The sequence below is a fragment of the Asterias amurensis genome, chromosome 7 (assembly GCF_032118995.1).
Source record: "Asterias amurensis chromosome 7, ASM3211899v1".
NCBI lineage: Eukaryota > Metazoa > Echinodermata > Asteroidea > Forcipulatida > Asteriidae > Asterias > Asterias amurensis.
Window position 1 is genome coordinate 8,854,579 of NC_092654.1, and position 21,617 is coordinate 8,876,195.

The window sequence follows — 21,617 nt, forward strand, 5'->3', positions numbered from 1 at the left end:
TGTGGGTTGTTTACCAGTTCGCTGGTGCTCTGTCAGTGTCCCGTGTAATGTCATGTATTTGCTTAAGGTTACCATCGATCATTTTTTGGCGCACCACTGTGTATTTCAGGCATAAGAATCTTCCGGATTTTTCACCTTAAAATAATGTGTTCTCCGAGTTCATTCAGTGTAAATTTAAATTAAAAAACGAGAGATAAGCGAGAGGGTTTGCGTCCACACCACTATTTTTTGCGTGCGTTAAAAGACGCTCAGAGTGTTTCTCGATCGGATTCAACCCTTGCTAGATGTTGACGTCGGCAGAGTATGCATGTGTGGAGAATTTGCGGCGAAATACATGTACTTCAATTGTACAGCGATTGATCACAACCAAATTCTTACTACCTCCTGTAATAGAGTAAGGAAAAGTCCTACTTGTGTTTTGTATGTGCAGTGCGCGCGATGTGTATGCTTTCGTTGAACATCAAAAGGACTGACTGTCAAGTCTATCTGCACACGTGTGTTTACAGATTTTCTTTCCCGTTTTTGATGCAATCAAAATGACACTGGGTAGTCGTTACATGTTTTGCAACGTCAAGCCGTTTGGATATCAAAGAAATTGACAAAATGATAACAAATAAACGATTTCTCAGCGTCCCGACTCCAAAGATGAATGTATCCGAAAGCATTTTATTTGAAATTGCAAGCGGAAAGGCCAGATTCAAGGCTTTCTTGATCGGAAGCTTCTTGGTCATAGAAACAAACTTTGACTTTGAGGAAAGCATAAAATAAACTAATTTTCAATTTGTGCTGCCGACACCATTTTGTTGGATGTGGAATATACGAACTTTCTCCATCAGGTAATGACGTATACTGCTTAAAAGTTTGTGCGTAAAGAAACCCCATGGTTTGTGCATGCATGATCGTTGTGCGATCACCGAGGACCTTTGTAATCTACTGTGTGTCGTTTCACACGAGTGACTCGGCGATTCTAAACAGGGTTGCGATTTTTTGGAGGAGGTCTTGATCCCGGTTGTTTATTACGCGGGTCCCTGGCGATTTCATCACTCGGATTCATTTCACACGACGCAAATTTGTGATTATATAACGGGAATGCGATTTCGTTCCCAACGACCATGGTTTAGAAAGCTCGTGTGAAACGGGCTAATGTCATCACTTTTAGCTCCTAGTGTGCACCTTGGGGCATGTCTACTACAGTCTATCCATCAATGCAGAGAGCAGGCAAATCCATTAGTTTAGCATGGTTTCTGGCAATTTTGGGGCTGTGCAGAGTTTGTACCAAAGCAGAGTTTGCCCCAAACTGTTTCAGTGACTAGCCAGCAGTTAGCTTGTCGTTTCACTAGGCTGTATGCTTTTTAATAGTCCATAATTTGTATTTAATAGGATGCTTTTCAACACTGGACTAGCCAGCCCACTACTTGAACTTGAAATTTGACTGGTCCTCAGGTATTTTAACCACAGCGGACTGCCAAAGATGTTAAGGGAGAACACTGCATAGTGACTATTTCTTTCTTTACTATGCTTCATAATAGTACTAAAAGTAGGCCTACTGATCGGGGAGATTCAAATGAGCATTACTTAATAAATAAAGCAAATGTATAAAATGCCTATTCCACAAACAGTTCATGAGAACTTGCACAAAACCTTAACCAACTCTATTCATGACAAAATGGAATGGTTGGCCTTTTTTTGAACTATGGATGGATTTTTTTCAAATCTCTTCGGCAAAAGAAAAAGAAGAATTCTGGAACTGGAACTTGAGTAGAGGGGGTAAGCAGTGGGGAGTATGGGACAGCACAACACCAAACACTGGACATTCTGGCTGAAAAAAAGAAACTGAACAAAACTGTGCATAAACCCATAGCTCTATTTTCAACCTCTCCTGGTCAATATAGGCCTACCAGTTAACAAAAACACCAGAGAACCAGTCAAAAGTCTCTCGGAGATAATTCCATGTTAAAAAACCAACTGGTTCTGCTGGCCAGTTATTAAAATATTTAAAGCAAGCCCTGTTCCATAAAAAAATAGACTCACTACATCACTTCACATTAAAGTTCCTATAGGCCTACATAGTTAACTTCACAATTCCTTGGAATGCTAGTTAAGACCATCATACTTTATGTACTGTACAATGTACATGCATGAGGAATAATGAATAATATAATCACAGGAGTATTGCTTCTGGTAAGACACAGCACAGGTGTTAAATATGGGAGATCATAACTGTTAGCCTTCAGTCCAGCTGTTTGTAGCCAGCCCTGGGTGAACAAATCCCAGGGATCAAGTTTCCTAACTCAGCTAGACATCAGTAGTGTATCCAAATTACAATAGTCTGGACATGAAAGAACAAGACCTTGTATTAGTTCAGGGACATTTCATTAGGATGACTTGGAATTGTCTTGAGAAACAACTGTTAATTGACAGAGCTCTTTAAAATTTCTGAGTTAGATCTGTATTACATTGGTGACAAATTCTGACGTCACAAGGCTGCTTTTGTAGTGAATGTTTCGCAGAGTTAAGCACAAGTCAACCGATGCGAATTATTTGTTGCGAAACTGCGTTGTCAAAATTCACATTGCATTCGCAGGAAGTATGAACCGGGCTTAACCCTTTTATTTATTTGTTTTACTCTAACACTGACGCGTATTAGGCACTGTATACTCAGTACTTTCCTGAGTTTTGTGACAAAACAAATATCAGGCAAAACACTGGGATTTGAACCCATGACATTTTCAATGCAAGAATAGGCTGTTTCTAACCATTTATGCCACTACCAGTCCATGGTTATACCACTGAGCTAGCCCAGTGGTTATAGAGGAAGTTTTAATCCTATGTGTATTGTTAGCAGAGGGTACTGCAATAATTTGTGTTAATTTTGAATAAGGGATAAAGAACTTTGTGAATGAAAAACTAGACCAGGGAAGGTCCCAAACAACTCCAACTTTGGGGTTATTTCCAATATCGTGCGATTCCCCCAGCATGCGGGCTGCCTTCAAACATGCTGCATGGCAGTTCAGATTCAGCGATCACACAACCACATGCAGGCTCCACAACAGTCAACTACTGAACAAGGTCACAGAGTCCTTTCAACATGGTCAAGAATCAACAAGGAACTTTATTACTGTTGCATTTTAAGGTGTCAAAATATTTAGTTATCAAAATAGAAAATCCTGCCTTACAAAACAGGGGCTATTGTGTCTACCGGCAGGTTGACAGGGGAACTCTAGGCTATTGATAGAGTGAACCGTGCACTTGAGTTCTCCTGAAAATATTGTTGTGACTGTCACCTGGTTCTTTTCATTTTCACGGTCAGTAAAAACCACAAAGTTGAACTATAAATAAGTTAGTGTTGACAATAGTCAAATGCCAATTTTTTAAACCTTTATTTTTGGGAAATTCATGAAACTGAGAAGGATGTCTTTTGTTATTTTAAAAGGGCAGGGTATAACCTTTGGTAATAACTCCAAAAATTAATGGCCCAAAAAACTTTCTTGGTAAGAAGCATGGCAGATAACAGTTTTGAGATGTGATTCCCTTCTAAGAAAAGTGGTTTTAGAGATAAAAATAATTTCAATCTGAAATCAGATTGTGCAGGGCCTTTTCCAAATACAGATTATGATTATTCCTGCGTGGACATAACCACTCAAGATTTTCAGCGATATCTCAAAACCTCTACTACCTTTTGAAATGAAAATTTCACAGGATAGTTCATATTAGGCCAAACAAAATTTAAAAAACAGTTGATCATCCCGGCCCGCATCCTTTTTTGGGGCCGCATCCTTTTTTTTAACTATTTTTTATTTTTCAATTTTTGTAAAAAACATCTACTTCAGAATAAAAAGCAATCAAACAACGCAAAACCTTAAGGACATACTCATAGCGTTGCCTTTTAAAAAGCTTCAAGGTACCAAGTTAGAAAACCTCAAACATTTTCCATACAGGCCAACATTATGTACACGTTCACACATTGGCTCAATATTCAAGGTAAATCCCAAGCATGTAAACCCAACCCTAGCCAATACAAGTTCAATGTCAAGTTGGTCTAAGAGTTTCTACCTGACATTATTGAGAGGTCCTCCGAATATCTTGTCTTACAAATGTGGACAAGTATTTAAAAGCCTTTATCTATAAAGTAACACACATCATTCCAAAGCGTGTATGTCAAGTATGGAAATAGATTCACCTGGAATGGATAAGGCCAAATAAAAAAAAATACCAGTTGATCGTACCCGCCCGCATCCTTTTTAGGGGCCACATCCTTTTTAGGGGCCACATCCTTTTTTTACTATTTTTTATTTTTTTATTTTTGTGTAATTATTTATTTTTTATATTTACTTTTTATTTTTTAATCCATCCATTACTCGAACACGTGTAATCGTCTGTTTCATAAAAAAAACATTTTTTATTCAGCAGCCTACCCTACCACCAGGTTTTTAGTGTAATAATCCAACCCTATTAACACAGGTCCTAATGCAACAAATAGATATAAATTAAGTTTGCGGTGGGTTCAAACTGAAGAATTGGTGGCCTGTTTGAATTTGAAGTACTAAGCGGCCATCTTGGGGGAAAAAAATAATAATAATAAATAAAAAGGCCCTCATCCTCCTCTTTTCTGAAAATTCCGGACGATCAACTGGTATTTTTTTTATTTGCCCTAAACCATAGAGCCAACCTGGAAAATTTGTCAAGTTGATTATTCAATTGAACCTACCAGCTTCTAAATGACTTTACAATATTTCCCCCCCAAGATATTCCAAGGCCATTCAGAACAAAATTAACTTTTTGCCCAGCAAGAATAAAATGCCCAACCCACATGGGAGATATTTGACCCACTCCGTGAAAACAGATCAGAAATGTTTTGTATCCAGACCATTTTTTATACCACTACGGGTTAAAGGTGCTAATCGTAAGCTTTCTAGAGTAACTGAGAATTCCCTCTTGATCCAAAAGAATGTTATAGTTTGTTGACTTTCCCAGATCTAAAATATACGACGTCTCTTTTGGGAGAGCAAAGGGCAAAACTTCTGCGGCCAAAAGCCTTAACTCTTCACACCGCCATAAAGACTTTAAGTAAACCAAACTTGTAATTGAGTTTCAGGGTGTTGGTGTATGGAGCGAGGTGGAACCATGGAGTAACCAGGCTGTATGATAAAAATACTGCAAGTGACTAATGCTACAGGAAGTGAATGAAATTGTTAATTTGACAGGAGGGTTGTCCACTCAAAGTGCATGAATGTGTATGTTTTAAAAGGAACATCAATGATCAATTAACATAGTCCCTACAAATCGTGTTGATAATAAGGTTAGTTAACATGCAATAGACCGATCCGCACGTGTGAGCAAGAACACGTGAGCCTCTCCAATGCCTTTCTGCGCAACTCTGCTGTGTGCGCCAAGCATAGGCGCATGCATGTCGGACCTTATTTGTCGGACCTTCGCTGCATTTGTAAATACGCAATGGGGCGGAGCTTAATGGATCGGTTTATTGGTACTTTAAATGAAGATTTCCCCCAAACCTTACATGTGTAGCAAACACTCAATTTACAAAAACCAACCCTTCCCCTCCCCTAACATGTAGATGAACCCCTAAAATCACATAGAAGTAAATCAGAGAGTTTGTTCCAATTTAACCATGACTTTGCATCACAATCAAGCTTGACATAATTAGCAATAGCCATGAAGTACTCAGTACTTAATAATGAACCATAATAATAAGCATAATGTTCCAAATCAAACAAAATAGATGTTCAAGGCTCAGAGAAAAGCAGACAATGATAAAAATTACAACATCAAGTGAAAAGAAAGCAACAACAAGATGGCAAAACAAACAAGAGTAAAACATTCAACAATAAATAACAACAAAAGGAAAAGAATAGTCTTGAGAGTAACTTTGAAAGCATAACTTAAGTTTAAAATTTAAGTGTAGAGGGGGGGGGGTCATCTTCCATGATGCAGGTATAGCAGGACGTATATATTAATGATAAAAACAGCGCAACTACCTCACTGCCAGTACATTTTATAGTACATCCACAACTAATCAACTCCTTCAGGGTAGGGCAATGCTCTCTAAGCGTCATGCTCTGCTGATGCCTTACTAATGTTTTACTAATTAGCGGGGGATTAAATGTTCAAGTGACACACAGGTGATACCCAGATTGGGTTTGTACTTGAACGTGTAAGCGTATATTCTTGGATAAAAAGGTGTCTACAGGCGTACAGTGTACATGAAACCTTGGACTGGGTACATAACAAGTTCAACACATTAGGCCCTATGTACATGTAGGTATTTCATGACTGTGGAGCACTGGTTCAATAATGGATTCAACACTTTTTGTTTCAAATTGTTCCAAATATTTCAAGCAATTCAGATTTGTTAAGGTAAGCTCATACTTTGGTTATGTCATGACCCTGACAAATTGTTGTAATTTCTTATCTGAAAGTCTCCTTGTTATAAAGATGATGATGGTAGTAAGTTTCCTTTGAAATTATTTCATAAAAAAATATGTCCCGGTTGATTAAAAACCAATAAAAGTCTGTCAACAAATTTGAATCTCTGAAACTCCCCTCAACAAGGAGAGTTTCAGAGATTTAAATTTCTGCAGATTCTGTTTGCTTTGTCCTTGGTCTTTGGTCTCCATAGTAAATCATTTGCAGGGGTCTGGTTGTGCACAAAGTTTCAAACAATGACACTTTTTATACTTTGGGATAACTTTGATAGCCACTGTTCAACTTGTAGGCATATTCCTTGTTGTAAATGTCTAAAGATTTGAGATTAAATAAATAAATATTAATTATGAGCCCAAATGTTCCCACAGTTGGAATTACAGATCTGCGGCTTAAGCTTCAAGATAAAATAAATAAATATTAAATATGAGCCCAAATGTTCCCACAGTTGGGATTACAGATCTGCGGCTTAAGCTTCAATTAAGATCTACTCAAACTTAAGGACTTAGTAAGCGGCTTAATTTCGTTTGTGTCCACATTGTACCATATAATAGGTTATCTGATTTATCAGTCACCTTGGGTGAATACACACATTCATTGTATCATTGGAATCATCTTAAAAGCAGGTACCAACTATTCAAGTTCCAGCCAGTTGATCCTCAGACTAATCTCCTCAGACAGGATCAGACATCAGAAGAGATTGATAGGATTTAGATTAGAGAGCAATTCTACAGTGTGCTCTATTACAGGGAGCCAGGACATGAACTTTACTTCACAGTTCAAGGCTCAAGCTAGTGAACTCATGGTGTTTCTTCACAACCAGTAAGACAGTGGCGTCTTCCTGAGGGAGCTACGTGTAACTTCTTGATCCAATCCAAACACATCACAAATCTTATCAATTACAAATAATTACGTCATTCAAGCAGGATTAGTTGATAACTGACCTTACAGTTCAACTTTAGGGAAAGCTTTTTATTTTAAAGGGGCAACCCAAGGTACAACATTTGGGTAGTTTTTAAAACCTTTCATACAGTCAGGCACTTAACTCTCACAAGAACCATTGTTGTTGGTCCATTGTGTTGTGTATGCACCTAAAAGAGCCAAGAAAATCACTCCATGTAAAGAGAAGGGGCTGGGTTTGCCCATACATGTAGGTTTTCTTGGTATAACTTTCAAGGTGTTGTGTATGGCTGCTTCCTCTCTTACCATTATCCTTAAAATTCTCCACCAGATTTGATAATTCATGTGCCAAGAAAGTGTTATTTGTGACATGGACAAGGCAGATGTTAAATTACTGTTTGCTATTGTTTTATTACAGAATTGTTAAAAAAAATATCTAAGGTAACAAGATTGTACACAAAACTAACACGGTCTAATCATGATTCCTTTAATGATCGCTGAAATTTTGCATGGTGTTGTAAAGTTGAAATATCCAGGGTAAATATTGGCCACCATGACATCCTGTTTTCTATTCCAAAAATGGACTCCCATAAACAGAATCTTCAGTTCCCAATGAACGTTATCACTGTTATTCTTCAGGTTAGGTTTATATTGACAGGGCTAGCCATAATAACCTTTGCCTGTATCATTGTATCATGTATCCCAAGCCCTGAACTGTGTTCTCTGGAGATCAAACGACTAACCAATGTTGATTTCATTCATCCTGGGGGAATGAAGCCGAGAACAGTATCAAACTTCTCCTGTGGCTCTCACATAAAGTTCATACAGGTTACGACAATACTTTTAGAAAATATATTTAAGATTGTATGCCATGAGATCTATACATCATTACAATATAAACAATTAAGTTTTGCAAAGAAAATAAAAATCTGGACAGCCAGAAATCAGATATTAATCCAACACTACTACACCCTCTAAAAAATACAAACTATAGCAAAAGTAAAAGTCACTGGCCAAAGAAGAAAAACTACAAGATGCACCCGTGTAATAACATATGTAACACAAACCAATTTTAGAAAGCGGTTCTTAAAATCAACTCTCACAAGTTCAAACTTGCCTTGGGGCCCTTAATTACACCTGAACAAACTGCTGATTTCTAGTAAAAATCTATAGTTACTGCACCGATACTTGACCATGGTGGTGGCGCCTAAGTTGTGCTTAAATACCAACCACTGGGAGTAAATTAGCTGTGAGTGCTTCCATGTTCTACTTAAAATAATGTCACGACTGTAAGGTCATGGAGGACAAGCAGGTAACCCCTTCGAAAATGAAACATACTTTGCTTTTGAGAAACATTTACCCAATTCACAGGAACGTGAAATTTATTACTATATAAAAAGAATAATACTGAAGCCTTAAAAAGTGCTCTGATATTTTTTATTATTTTAAGGTACTCGAGTCGCCATCAAAGAGAAACATTTTTAAGACAGGTTTTGTCTTCCTTAAGGACGCTGTGTGTAATAAACCTGATAAACTATAATTTCATCGCTTGCAGAAGGACAATTTTCAGATTAAAGTATGATTTATTTTAAAGGCATGTTTTTAGGTAATTTATAGCAATTTCTACCTCCATGGTTAAGGATGAAGGAAGGAAATGGTTGCAATACCAAACACAGTTATCACATCCTAAATGACCCCCTGACATTTGTTTTCAAATCCTTGGCACATACAGACCCCCTCCAAGTTACAGGAAATTGTCAGACACTCCTCAACCAACAAGGGTACCACCAATTCATTGACCTCAATTAACCCTAAATTGGTACTTGCAATAAGGTACAGCCCAATGCACTCAAGCCACAGACAGGCATACTAATTATAATTTTGCCAATGGGAGGTCATTATTGTTGTTGATAACCGCAGTTCCGGTTTTCTTTAAAAGTATTTTAGAAGCCCCACAATTTATATTTAAAAACAAATATTTTATTTTTATACACAACATACAAATATTACCATTAAGTCTTCTGAAAATAATGTTAAGCCCCAAAGAGCGATTTTGTTTCTGAAAATAAACCACAGTTCCTGTTTCTAGAAGACCCTAGACTATTTCAAAACAAATTATTGCACAATATATAAATATTACCGTAAAGCCCGGTTCATACTTCCTGAGAATGCGAAGAGAAATTGACGTGAATTTGACGTCACAACCCTCCTTTCGCACCGATATTCGCAAGTGAGTTGAGCAGAGTTGAACTGCTGCGAATTATTCGTTGCAAACTTGTGATGTCAACATTCGTGTTGCATTTACATTCGCAAGAAGTATGAACCGGGCGTAAGTCTTCTAGAAATAATGTGAAAGCCCACACAGCGATTATGTTTCTTAAAATACAAAGACTTAGTTTAGGGCTGTACATAATCACAGTCTATTGCCATAAATAAGGATTCGCATCCATTGAACTCTTGATTTGCACTAAAGCTTTGCAGCAAACTTCTGACATTACACAAGTATTGATTGATTATTTATTTACTTATTTTATCAATTCCGTCCGGGAAGCAAGGATTCTAAAAAAAATAGGAATTTAATCACTAGACTAGCCAAGCACCACCATGGAGATAAGAGAAGACAAGGAAGGAAGTATCAGTTTCAGATGTTTGAGGAAAACCCCCAGAGAATTATTCCAGGAAAAACCCACACTTCAGGTAGATCTTGAAAAGCAAATCCACATAGAGCCCCCGGTGGGACTCAAACCCGGATCCTAGCGATGAGATACGAGGAAAGATACCATTAAGCCACCCCAACTACCCTATAATTTCGAAAACCCTTAGAGAATTATTCCAGGAAAGAAAACACACATCAGGTAGGGATTGAAAACCCAATCCACAAAGTGCCCCCAGTGGGATTCGAACCCGGATCCTAGCAGTGAGACACGAGGAACGAAACCACTACACCACCCCGACTACCTTACAAATTGAGAACCCAGAGAATTATTCCACGAAAAAAACCAACACATCAGGTAAAGATTGAAAACCCAATCCACATGGTGCCCCCAGTGGGATTCTAACCTGGATCCTAGTGCCAGTGGTGAGATGCGAGGAAAGATACCAACTACGCAACCCGACCAACCCATTATTTGCTTTTTTTGAACGAGTTTAAACAATGATTATTATAATTTTCAAAACTACTTAAATTCAAAGGATAGAGTGAAGAAAAGCTTCTAAAAGTTTTGTACCAACTTTCAATTTTGAAACTTTGGAATTTCCCACTTAAAGGTTACTCAAAATAATTGTTAGCATAACGAGCATTGGAGAATTGTTAATAATATAATATAAAACATTGTAAGAACTGACTCCCTCTGAAGTAATGTAGTTTTTGAGAAAGAGGTAATTTCTCACTCAAATATTTAAAAGACTTCAGGCCTGAAACCTTTTTTTGGAATCTGAAAGCACACAAATTGTGCAACAAGGGTGTTTTTTCTTGCATTATTTTCTTGCAACTTGGACACATTTGTTTTTCATGCATCTGATGGGATACACTAAGGGAGAATACTGGTCTTTGACAATTACCAAAAGTGTCCAATGCCTTTAAACTATGTACAGTAACATGTACCAATGACATGTACATACGGTGAGGTTAAAGGCTACAGAGTGAAGTTTATGCAATGACAGTTGACAGTGGGTGATAAGACTTCCACATGACAAAATGTCACTCATCACTGCAGCCTTTTTCATTTCCCCTTGTGATGTCATACCACATGAGAGTTACCTTCATAAGTGCAAGAAGGGCCCAGTGCTTTCAAGACATTGAGGGGAGGAAATGCATGAAATGGGGCAATTACGTACAGACAGCAGAAAACAAACAGGTTTAGGCATTGAAGGTTATCAATGGTTGTATGTTAGAATGGCACTCAACTAGTTTTAGAAGTTCTTGAAACAATGTGGAAACAACACAACACAATTAATCAATTAATCAAGAATATTTCCCTTAAAACTTGTGTTAGAAAAGTTTTTGGTTGACAATCCATAATGACTAAGACTTTGTTTAATATCTAAAATGGTAGAAAAATCTCCACTATGAACATGTAAAGTCAATTGCAAACACATGAGGATTAATTCAATTTGTGTACACAACTCTGGTGATATGTGCACAAGTTATCAGAAAAACTGAGTAAATAGAATTATAAATGCTAAGTATCAAAATGGCCTGAAACACTGGCCTGATGGTGACACATGGTATCGTGATCTTTTAAAGCCATATCACCATGGAGCTATTACACAGGGCAATTTTTTTCGCAGACAACTTGGAGGCAACTTACTGCACTGCATGAAAAAGGAACACTTCAGAGTTTCAAGAGACATTCTTCTACCTGTAACTCATTACCCCCTGGAAAATCGTGAGAAGACTGAGATGTGAATGAATTTCCTCATTGGAAATTTCCTCTTGTACTATAGCCTTTAAATAACAGCATCTGAATAATGGGAATTAGAAGCTGAAAATCTTTCTGTTTTTAGATCAGTCTGGTCCGGAATTCTTGGTTTAGCCACAGGATTTTGAGGCTTGCCAAATAATTGGGGACAACTTGTGGGTAATCAGTCTTCCTGAAAGACTGTAATCCTTTGGATATTCTTTGGCTATGCTACAGAAAGTTCAAAGTTGTTGAAAGCAGGTCAGTAGATCAAGTGAACCCAGTCACTCAAAATCACTCTTTAAAAATATTTGCAGGTGGCTGTGAGTATCAGTACAGAACAAATGAAAGCATTGTATTGAATGAGTACAATCTTAATAGGGGTCATTCACAATAATCAATATTAAAAACAGTTCCCCCCCCCCCTCCACCCCAGAATTTTGAGTGGGTGCTAGGTGGGTGAAGATATATAACTGAAAATCGAATCCAGGGTACAATTTAAAAAAAATACATATATGTACACAATTTCTATTTTGGGCAAAAAATGAAACTTTGAAACATTGATTACACTGCTACATATTGTACATAGAGAAACTCTGAATGGCTCTTTTTGGACAGTAGGTCATTGATTATTTACTTACTCACACATGGTACACCAGTTTAATTTTTAAAAGTTGTGGGTGAAACTGCAAACATGTATTTGTACAATGCAGCTCTTTAGACTGCTCTGGCACTTTTCAGTAAAACCTTTGTGAGTGGATCATGTAGGAATGATGCCACAGGGCTTGGCATGGTGAAAACATCGACTATGGTAAAACTGGGTTAAACCACCAATGATCAACACAACCACTATTTATTTAACAAAATACCCATGGCTTCACCCAAAAAATATTCACGTATTGAGTCGATTTAAACCTTCCTGAACATCAAGGATGAATGGTCGGTCTCTCAAGAGCTCCATCAAGTCCCCTGTTATTTAGAATGGAATGTTTTTAAATCTGTTGCTAATTTGGATTTGTTTGTTACAGTCAGGCATGATATTTGTTCCTTGGAAAAAAAGTAGGAACATTTTTTTGATTACAAGGGCTGACCTACATCATCTGCACATGATGTAGGCTCTAATGAACTTTTCAGACTTTTCTGATTTTTCCAAGGGCAACAAACTCAGAAATCAGACTAAAGCCAGAAGAACATCACGCCTGTACATTTGAGCAAAGTGAAAGCATGGCAGCAGAAATATTGAAAAGCTTAATTCCCTCTTCAGGAGATCTATAACTTGTACTTCACAAAAAGGATATTAGGATTTTGACCTGAATAACGTCCCAAATCAACTGTTTTTGTTAAACCATTCTCTGGTTTATACCCAGGACAATCGATAAATCAGCAAATCCCAACAGTCCATAAGACCTTAGATTATGATTTCTCCAGCAGATGTTTCTTTTTTTCACCAACAAACACTCAAAAAAGACCATTTGTAAGATTACTAGCACCAGTGGACCAGATGAAAGGACCCTTGTATACAACGATTTAAAAATACAAAGAAATCAATAAATATCCTGAATGCATCAGACTAGGACCATCAGCTAACACATAATAGCCAAAATCCGGATTGGCCGACGTTTCCTTCCCAAAGGCTAAAAAAGAAAGACTCTGATGATAGAGTCGGAGCTTACTATATTTTTGGAAAAGTAAACATGTTAACTATGAGATTAGGCAATGCTGGAGTATTCATAATTGTATAGTTCTTTCAAATACATAACTTCTGGTGGGAGTACAATACTGTACATGTAGTACAATCTATTAATGCTTCAATTTCAAAGGTGTACAAATGTTGGCTCACTGAGGTATTTAAAGCTAATAAAATATCATGATTGTACCCTGTACATCCTTCCCAGTAGGTATGCCTGCATTGACAACTTCAACACATGAACTTCATCTCGTGATAGTGATCTTGTGTGGGTGTTCAAAAGAACATGAGCTTTGAGCAAATATTGTATGAAATTATATGGATCCGTTCCAATAGTTCTCCATTCATGTATTTAATAATGTGGTAAAATACAAATTCCAGGGCTTGCATGGGGAAATTGGGGAAATTGTTAACACGGCAATGGCAGTGGGACACACCACAAGTCCCAAACCAAGATCACCGCAAGTAATAATAGACCGTGGTTACCATAACCCATTTGAAATTTGAGATTTTGATTTGTTGTACATACACGTGTTTCAAATTTCACTAAACCAATGATTTGTTAGACCTACATGATTGAAATAAGACTCTATGGTCTAAAGCAATATTTTGGTGAAACGAGTTTTAACAATTTCTTGTAAAAGGTAGAATGTAGAACTTCTTTTGGTAACTTACCAAGTGATTTATTGTACAGTATACACATTGCTGGAACTAGTATGGGTCAAGACTAGTATATGTTGGTATTTAAGTGACAATCAAATTTTTGGCATAGGTTGCAAGATGTGATCCAAGGTACGATTGGCAATGAATGGTATCGAAGGTCTTTCGCCCACTGGCCTACATTGTGAACACATCGGTGGGTGAATTTTCTTTCTGGTATTTTTTTTTTCTCATTCAAAAAATGCTGTGTAATTAAGGAAGGAAGTGCAAATGACACAACAGGAAGTTCAATCGAACACGTTCTTTACCATTCCACTTTATTTACTTGAAAACAAACAAACAAAATCCCAATTGGCCAGACTCCCGTTTTGCTCAAATCACAAATGAAATACTTAAAAATAAAAATCACTTGAAAAGAAGCCTGGTAAAGGACGCAGACAGGCACGTACAATGCAGAGGAAACCGGGTCTTGGTTTTAGCACAAAGAAATTTCACACGTACTTGAGTCTATTGAAATAGCGTACAATGGAGTAGGGTATACAACTACTGCCATCACAATAGGAGGTAGGCCTTGATGAAAGTGTGGTACACGTTTAGTTGCTTTACCTGTGTTGTATGAATGTTTGATGTCTGGGACACCTTATATCAACATTGGCAATGAGGCGAACTCTTATTCATTACTTATTGCGATAAGCCATTCATGAATAGTAGCCTACTGAGTGATATGTCTGCGTGTTCATCAAACTTTGCAATTTTAACATTTTTACCCCAATAAACAAAGAGTAACCATGGAACACATTTAATTTATTCCTTTGCCTATTATAAAAAACCTCCTCAAAAATATTGAATTTTCACGCATCAAATAAGTCGATCTAGTAACAACATAAAATGTTTCGATTCTATAAAAAAAATTGCAAGCGTGGAAGATTCTTTTGGAAAGTCAACGCGCCAAATGGGCATATCAGCTGCATACCCAAAGTTTTCATAGCTGGCATACATTTGTGTGTAATTTTACCACAAATGACCCATTTCATTGTCAGAAAGCATTTGTTTCGAAAGAAGCTTTTAGTTCTGGTTCTGAGCAGACCTTGAGTCTTTAAAGAAAATTTTTCACCCCAGTTCAATTATTAAACTTTTCTTGCATCAATGAAAAACTAGCTCAATGCAACTCCTCTGGGCTTCTGGCAATCAATGGAGCGAGTTTGTGTGAGGTGGGCGGGGCTAACAGTTAAACTATGTCAAACTTAAAAACAGGATAAAATGTAATATAAGCAGGAGCAGGGCACAGCACTTTTCACACATTTATCATAAATTTAGATCTTTGATGACATCACGTGTGCAGACATCTCAAAAACTGTCTTGCATTGTCTTCTTGAATGTTCAACAAATATAACCACAAAATAAACAGTAAAACCAACACGGAAGGAACTACTCCAAATTAATTGGCAGAAATCTCAGACGAAGACATAACTCACTTTCACACTTGTCTTGTCTCTTACAATTTCAATATTATTGTATCACGATGTGAATGACACACTAAATGTTTGTTGTCTCATTCATAAGAGACCATAAGGATGTTTCCTCCTCATGATAATCTACTTAAAGGGAAGGTACATGTATGTTTAATAATCATTCTTAGAAGTATAATGGCCATAAAACCTTGCTTGGTTAGAACTACAGCAAATTTTGATAGTATAAAGCATTTCGAGAATCATTTCCCTTTTAAGTAATGTGTTTATGGGAAAATGTATTAGTTTTTATCCCCCAAATTAATTTGAATCTGAGAAGCGTTACTGGCAGACAGGTAGGCTACCTCTCAGGGCTGAGATGGTTCTTAAATCTTGTGATTGAGTTAGCCCGGTGCGCTACTCCAAGCATGACTCCAAGTTCATTTCAAATTCTCGAACACTTAGAAAAGGGGGTATCTTAACATTTCAAGACACAAGCTGTTGAAAAGGTTTATGCATGCCATCTTTTTTTTTTTATTGTTTCAGCTCCATTCTTGTTACATATCTTCAAAGTCGTTGACACTATTGGAGTGACCATGGAGTTGAATGACTGACTTTCAAATGAACTATGTTCTGTCTCACGCCTCCAGGAAGTTTTAAGGAAGGAACAGTTGCAGACATTGTGTGTACAAACACAAACTTTTAAACATTCTATTGCAATCAAGATGTTATCAGTTAACCAGAATACAATTCTTTGGGGACCTTAGTTGATACAGATGAACGATAAGATTTTTAATTGTTTCCTTACTGGGTGGGTGACACAAAACTTCCGAAGCTGAAGTAGCCTCCAAGGACTTTTTGTTTTTGCAAATTTTTTATCACCAGGCGACAAGACCGTAGAACAGGTACTGGCAGTGAAACTTGTGAAGTGCAGAATGTCTTAGTTAAAGACAGTGGACACTTGGTAATTGTCAAAGACTAGCCTTCAAAGTTGGTATATCTCAACATATGCATAAAATAACTAACCTGTGAAAATTTGAGCTCAATCGGTCATCAAAGTTGCGAGATAATAATGAAAGAAGAAAACACCCTTGTCACACAAAGTTGTATGCGTTTAGATGGTTGATTTCAAGACCTCAAGTTATAAATCTGAGGTCTCGAAATCAAATTCGTGGAAAATTACTTCTTTCTCGGAAACTATGGCACTTCAGAGGGAGCCGTTGCTCACAATGTGTTATACCATCAACCTCTCCCCATTACTCGTCCCCAAGAAAGGTTTTATGCTAATAAAATTTTGAGTAATTACCAATAGTGTCCACTGGCCTTAATAGGATGAGTAATGTTTCTAATGTATTTTTTAATAAAAAGAAAACCTCAATCAAGGAACCTAAATATCCCCAGAGCTTTGACAGAGTACAGAGCTGCCAACATTTGAATCTTGTAATCAGGGAGATTTTGTACCACAATCCTGCAGATATTTGGAATTACATTCAATAATGAGGAAAATGTTTCCATTATTAGGGATTATTTTCAAGTTTGCTCATTATGAGAACATTTAAAGATTAGTTTATTTTCAGGGAACTTTCTACAGAATAAGGGAGAGGTGGCAATATATTCAAAAGTTGAAAGATTACTATTTAACACGCCTAGCTAGTCACTTTTAAGTGAGGGGGATAAGCTTCTGTCAGTCAGAACAGAAGCAGCCCTTGTTCTTCTGCGCTGCACAGCTGCTCTAACAAACACAAACACCTGTTTTTGTAAAACCTCTATCTAATCATCTTCCCTGGTGAAGAAAAAATAGAGCCTACAGTTTAAATTGAACCACATATTAAAAAACAAGAGATAATTCACTAGCTACAAGGTGCAACTGCACACCTCAATTTAATTCAATTCAGAAAGGATTACTTATTTCTTAACTCTTATGAAAACTAACACGACAAAGTAAAAATAACATTTAACCAGCGAATGTTTCGCAGAAGTTGGGCACATTCCAACTAACGAGATTTGTTTGATGTGAATTTGTGACGAAAAAACTCGCATCGCATTCGTATTTCTTTTTATATGAAGTATGAACCAGGCTTTCGTAGCAGTAAGCAAGATTCCGTTAAATAGAGTATGTGGGTGTTTTGATAAGCAGAAGCTTTGTACTTACTTTGTCTTCCAGTTCCAGCTTCTGTCTGCATCGGTCCTACGCTGATGATCAAACCAGCACACAAGCATGCAATCAGCACCAGTGGCCTTAGAGCAGGTACTGTTGTACGTTTCTCCATAATGCCTACAGGAAGACAGAATCGTTATCAAAATCCTTAAAACATTAATTTTAAAATCAGAAGACTTTTCAAGCACAATATCAACCGCTACCCTCACAGAGATCTATACCCATCCATGAGTGAAAGAATTATAATTAAAAATTATTTAAATAGGGGGGGGGGGGGGGGGGGCTACATGTAGAACACTGATTGTTTTAAAATTAATATTCATAGATACCCAGGAATATAAATTATACAAGAGACTTGACTTTAAATAAGTTCCTTTATTACGCTTTTTAACAATGCAAGGATTTCAAATGACTGTTGAAGATTGAGTCACTACTCTTTATTCAGATTCATGGCCATGCAATAAAGGATGTCACTTTAGCTTAGCTCAGTCCTTTATCATCACATGGCCACTTACATACTAGACTTGATGACAAGTCGTTAGGCGCTGCCTATTTGTCTGCCTTTCATGCAACAGTCACAGTGCGATGTTACACATGCAACAGTCGTAGGTAGCGCGAGGCAGTTCATTGCGACTGACTCACACACACATACTGGGATCGAGGGTGTGTGTATCGTCCCCGCAGCTACGCCGCGCTGTAATTACACACCGCGCTTAACAATTACCGTCTTGACTTCAAAACTACTTACATACATGTAGGCCTACCAGTTTTAAACGGCCATAAGACGGAAGACCTCATCACCACCCCCTTATTAAAACAAATGACAGTGCTTCTTTCAAGTAGCCCACGCAAACATTTTTAAGTACAAAAGAACTATTGATAAATTCAAGCATTTGACAGTGCAAGCATACAGACTCCAACAAATGGACCAAAGGCCAGAGTGGAAATTCTTTTGGAAGCTTACATGGTAAGTCTGGAAGTCTCACAGCATGATGCGTCCCAACTATGTTTTATTGAATCAACTTATGCAACAGAGATTGCCAGTTGTTGCTTCATTGCATGTTTTGGTTGTATTTAATCATTGATGACCATGGATGTTAACTAATGGATGTACATTCCTCCATGATACAACAAGCCCTGTCAGGTCTAGTCCTACATCCTGCTGGGAACCACCAAATGGTAGGTAACAGAACTTCTAAACAATTAGTTAAGTTGTCATGTTGTTGATGAACAGACCCCGCCCCAACCCGTCCTGTCCCCCCCCCCCCCCCCCCAAAGAAAAAGGCAAAACAAAAACACCTGCTAAAACATTAAGGGTTATATTTCTACATCCATGGTTATATTTAAGATACTGGATGCTAGTCTTCACAGTTGGTGTATCTCAACATGCATAAAATAACAAACCTGTGAAGAGCTCAATTGGTCGTCGAAGTTGCGAGATATTAAGGAAAGAAAAAAACACCATTGTCGCACCATGGTCACACGAAGTTGTGTGCCTTCAGATGCTTGATTTCGACTCTTTTTCGAGACCTCAAATTCTAAATCTGAGGTCTTGAAATCAAATTTGTGGAAAATTACTTCTTTCTCAAAAACTACGTCACTTTAGAGGGAGCTGTTTCTCACTATGTTTTATACTATCAACCTCTCCCCATTACTCGTAATCATCAAGAAAGGTTTTATGATAATAATTATTTTGAGTAATTACCAATAGTGTCCACTGCCTTTAAGCGCAGGGAATGAATTTGTTTCCAACTATTCAGAAATTAAGTCCACCTTAACCAAAAGATCCAAACCATTTTAAAATACAGCTGATAGAAATGTAGTTGTGATAATCTGAACCCTCCTCCTGACGGTATATGATTATAATAGCAACTAAAGAAATGTGTTCTTTGCAGGATTGCAGGCCAGCTCTCACAAAATGTTGCTACAAATTACATGGTTTGAATCGAGGCACAGTTCCAATTAAAATATGACCAACAATAGCAGGACCCAAGGTTACTTAATAGATTAGCAAGAGCTTAGCACAGATAGCTGGAGATAATAAATACTACAATGTATCAACCATGGAGCTACAACTACATCAGTGGTTGCAGGGGGGTGTTTTGAGCATACATGGAAAAAGGTGTTAATTATGTACCCAGGCAAGTAATTTAAAATAGGATCTAGTGTCATGGTTAGCTGGCCGTAAATCCGGAAAGACTACTTTGTTAATGAATAGGGTGTGAATGGAAACCGGTTCAATGATCATACCACCTTAGGGAATTGTTATGGTGTAATATAAGTTCCTCTCCTAACCGAGGCTTTCAAGCGTGGAAGAAAAAGAAAAATAAAAGTTTGAGGCTAAATCATAAATGACGAGATGAACTAAAGCAAACATGGAGTTAGACACAGAAATTTAGACTATATCATCCTTCCATTTACTAGTTGCGATAACGATATAACGTAACTACCTTCCATTATGTCATGTCTATTTGAGTTTGTAGATTACCCTTTCTTTATGTTATGACAAGCAAGACATTAGGTCCTAATAATATTTCTAAAAAATTACATGATAGGAAATTAAATTTACAACCCCATTTGTGTGGCCAACTCTGAACAAGGATTCAGAGTGTTGGCCACACAAGTTGGGCTAGGTAAATTACTGACTAATTTTCCAAGAAGTTAAATATTATAAATAATAATCTCCATTGATTGGTAAAGCTTTTTCTAAAGCAAATAATGGAAAAACGATTTAAAGAGAGGCAGTGGAATGTAACCTTGTTCTTATGGCAATAAACTATGTCAGCCCGTGTCACTGTCGAGTGTCGTCCTCCATGGTCCACCATTGGTGACTGGGGCTCTCTCCATCCATACTAATTTTTCGAACTAATAAAATTACTTCGAGTTAGTACGAAATAGAATAGAAGATACAAATGTCAGAATGTTTTAATTTTTTTGTAATATTGGGTTATAAAAAAGGGAAAGAATATAGCTCCATGGTCTAGGTATTGCTCCATGGTCTAGACAATCTAGGCGCGGCCTACATTTTCATCAAACACCAAGTGAAAAACAGTTTGTGTCACTCACCCGGCTTTTTGTAGTCTATCTTCAAAGCAGACGACTCTGACGATCGTCTCCGAAAAGGCAAAGTTGACGTCAAAATATCCAAGGAGTTTATCTTTTTACGTACGCCACATTTCTTTAGCACTCTCACTCAGCGAAGTTTGTAGAGCTCACTGGACCAGTTTAACAGCGTCCTTACCTACCAAACGATCTCAAAACTTGGTCCAAAAGGGACTTTTTGAGATGAAACAGTAAGATAAAGGGCGGACCTCGACTGGCTCCCCGAGATAACACATCCAAAGTACTGATTTTACACAAAAAATTACCAGACGCAAGTTTCGCGCTGTGTGTGTGGTAGAGCATGCGTGTGATTCCCATTGACGACACCGCCTGCTCAAACTACATGCTTGCATGCCTATGCAGCCCACGTGAAGTTAGCGACACCTACATTTCTTTTTGGGGTTGTATTGCCTCTACAACTTTGCCCACAATTAACATTTTGTCAACAACCAGCCGCTCTAAAGAGTTCAATACATTTCTAGTAAATAAAACACTTGCATATATATCATTGTTTATTATCGGGTTGATTATATTGATCATTTGCATGATTTACTTGTTGAATGGAAATGCAACACCCCTAGTTATCAAATGTATCGGTCCATTTTGTTAATAGAAATAGCGTACAGTATCGACATTGGCCGAAGCTTTGTGTTTACTTTTTATTACCAATGTTCTGTATGCGAGCACTGTGGTCACGCCCCTTATAAATTTTCTGTGTTAGCGCCCATAACATTCCAGAAAATTACCATTTCTTTCGTTTTTAGAATGGAATAAGGTTTCTAGTTGCCAAGGACATTGAATTGACACAGACTACGCAATAT

At 37.5% G+C, this 21,617-nt stretch overlaps 1 protein-coding gene across 8 annotated transcripts in view; it reads right to left on the bottom strand.

The window, feature by feature from the left end:
* LOC139939301 (uncharacterized) overlaps positions 1-21,096 on the bottom strand; it is a 103,299-nt gene extending 82,203 nt beyond the window's left edge. For all 8 annotated transcript variants that reach the window (XM_071935068.1, XM_071935067.1, XM_071935071.1 and 5 more), the window contains exons 1-2: positions 20,761-21,096; positions 17,689-17,811 (exon numbers count right to left, since the gene is read on the bottom strand). In XM_071935068.1, the coding sequence (XP_071791169.1) occupies positions 17,689-17,806 (118 nt within the window). In that variant the 5' untranslated portion in view covers positions 17,807-17,811; positions 20,761-21,096. The remainder of the gene's footprint in view (positions 1-17,688; positions 17,812-20,760) is intronic.
* Between the last annotated feature and the right edge of the window lie 521 nt (positions 21,097-21,617).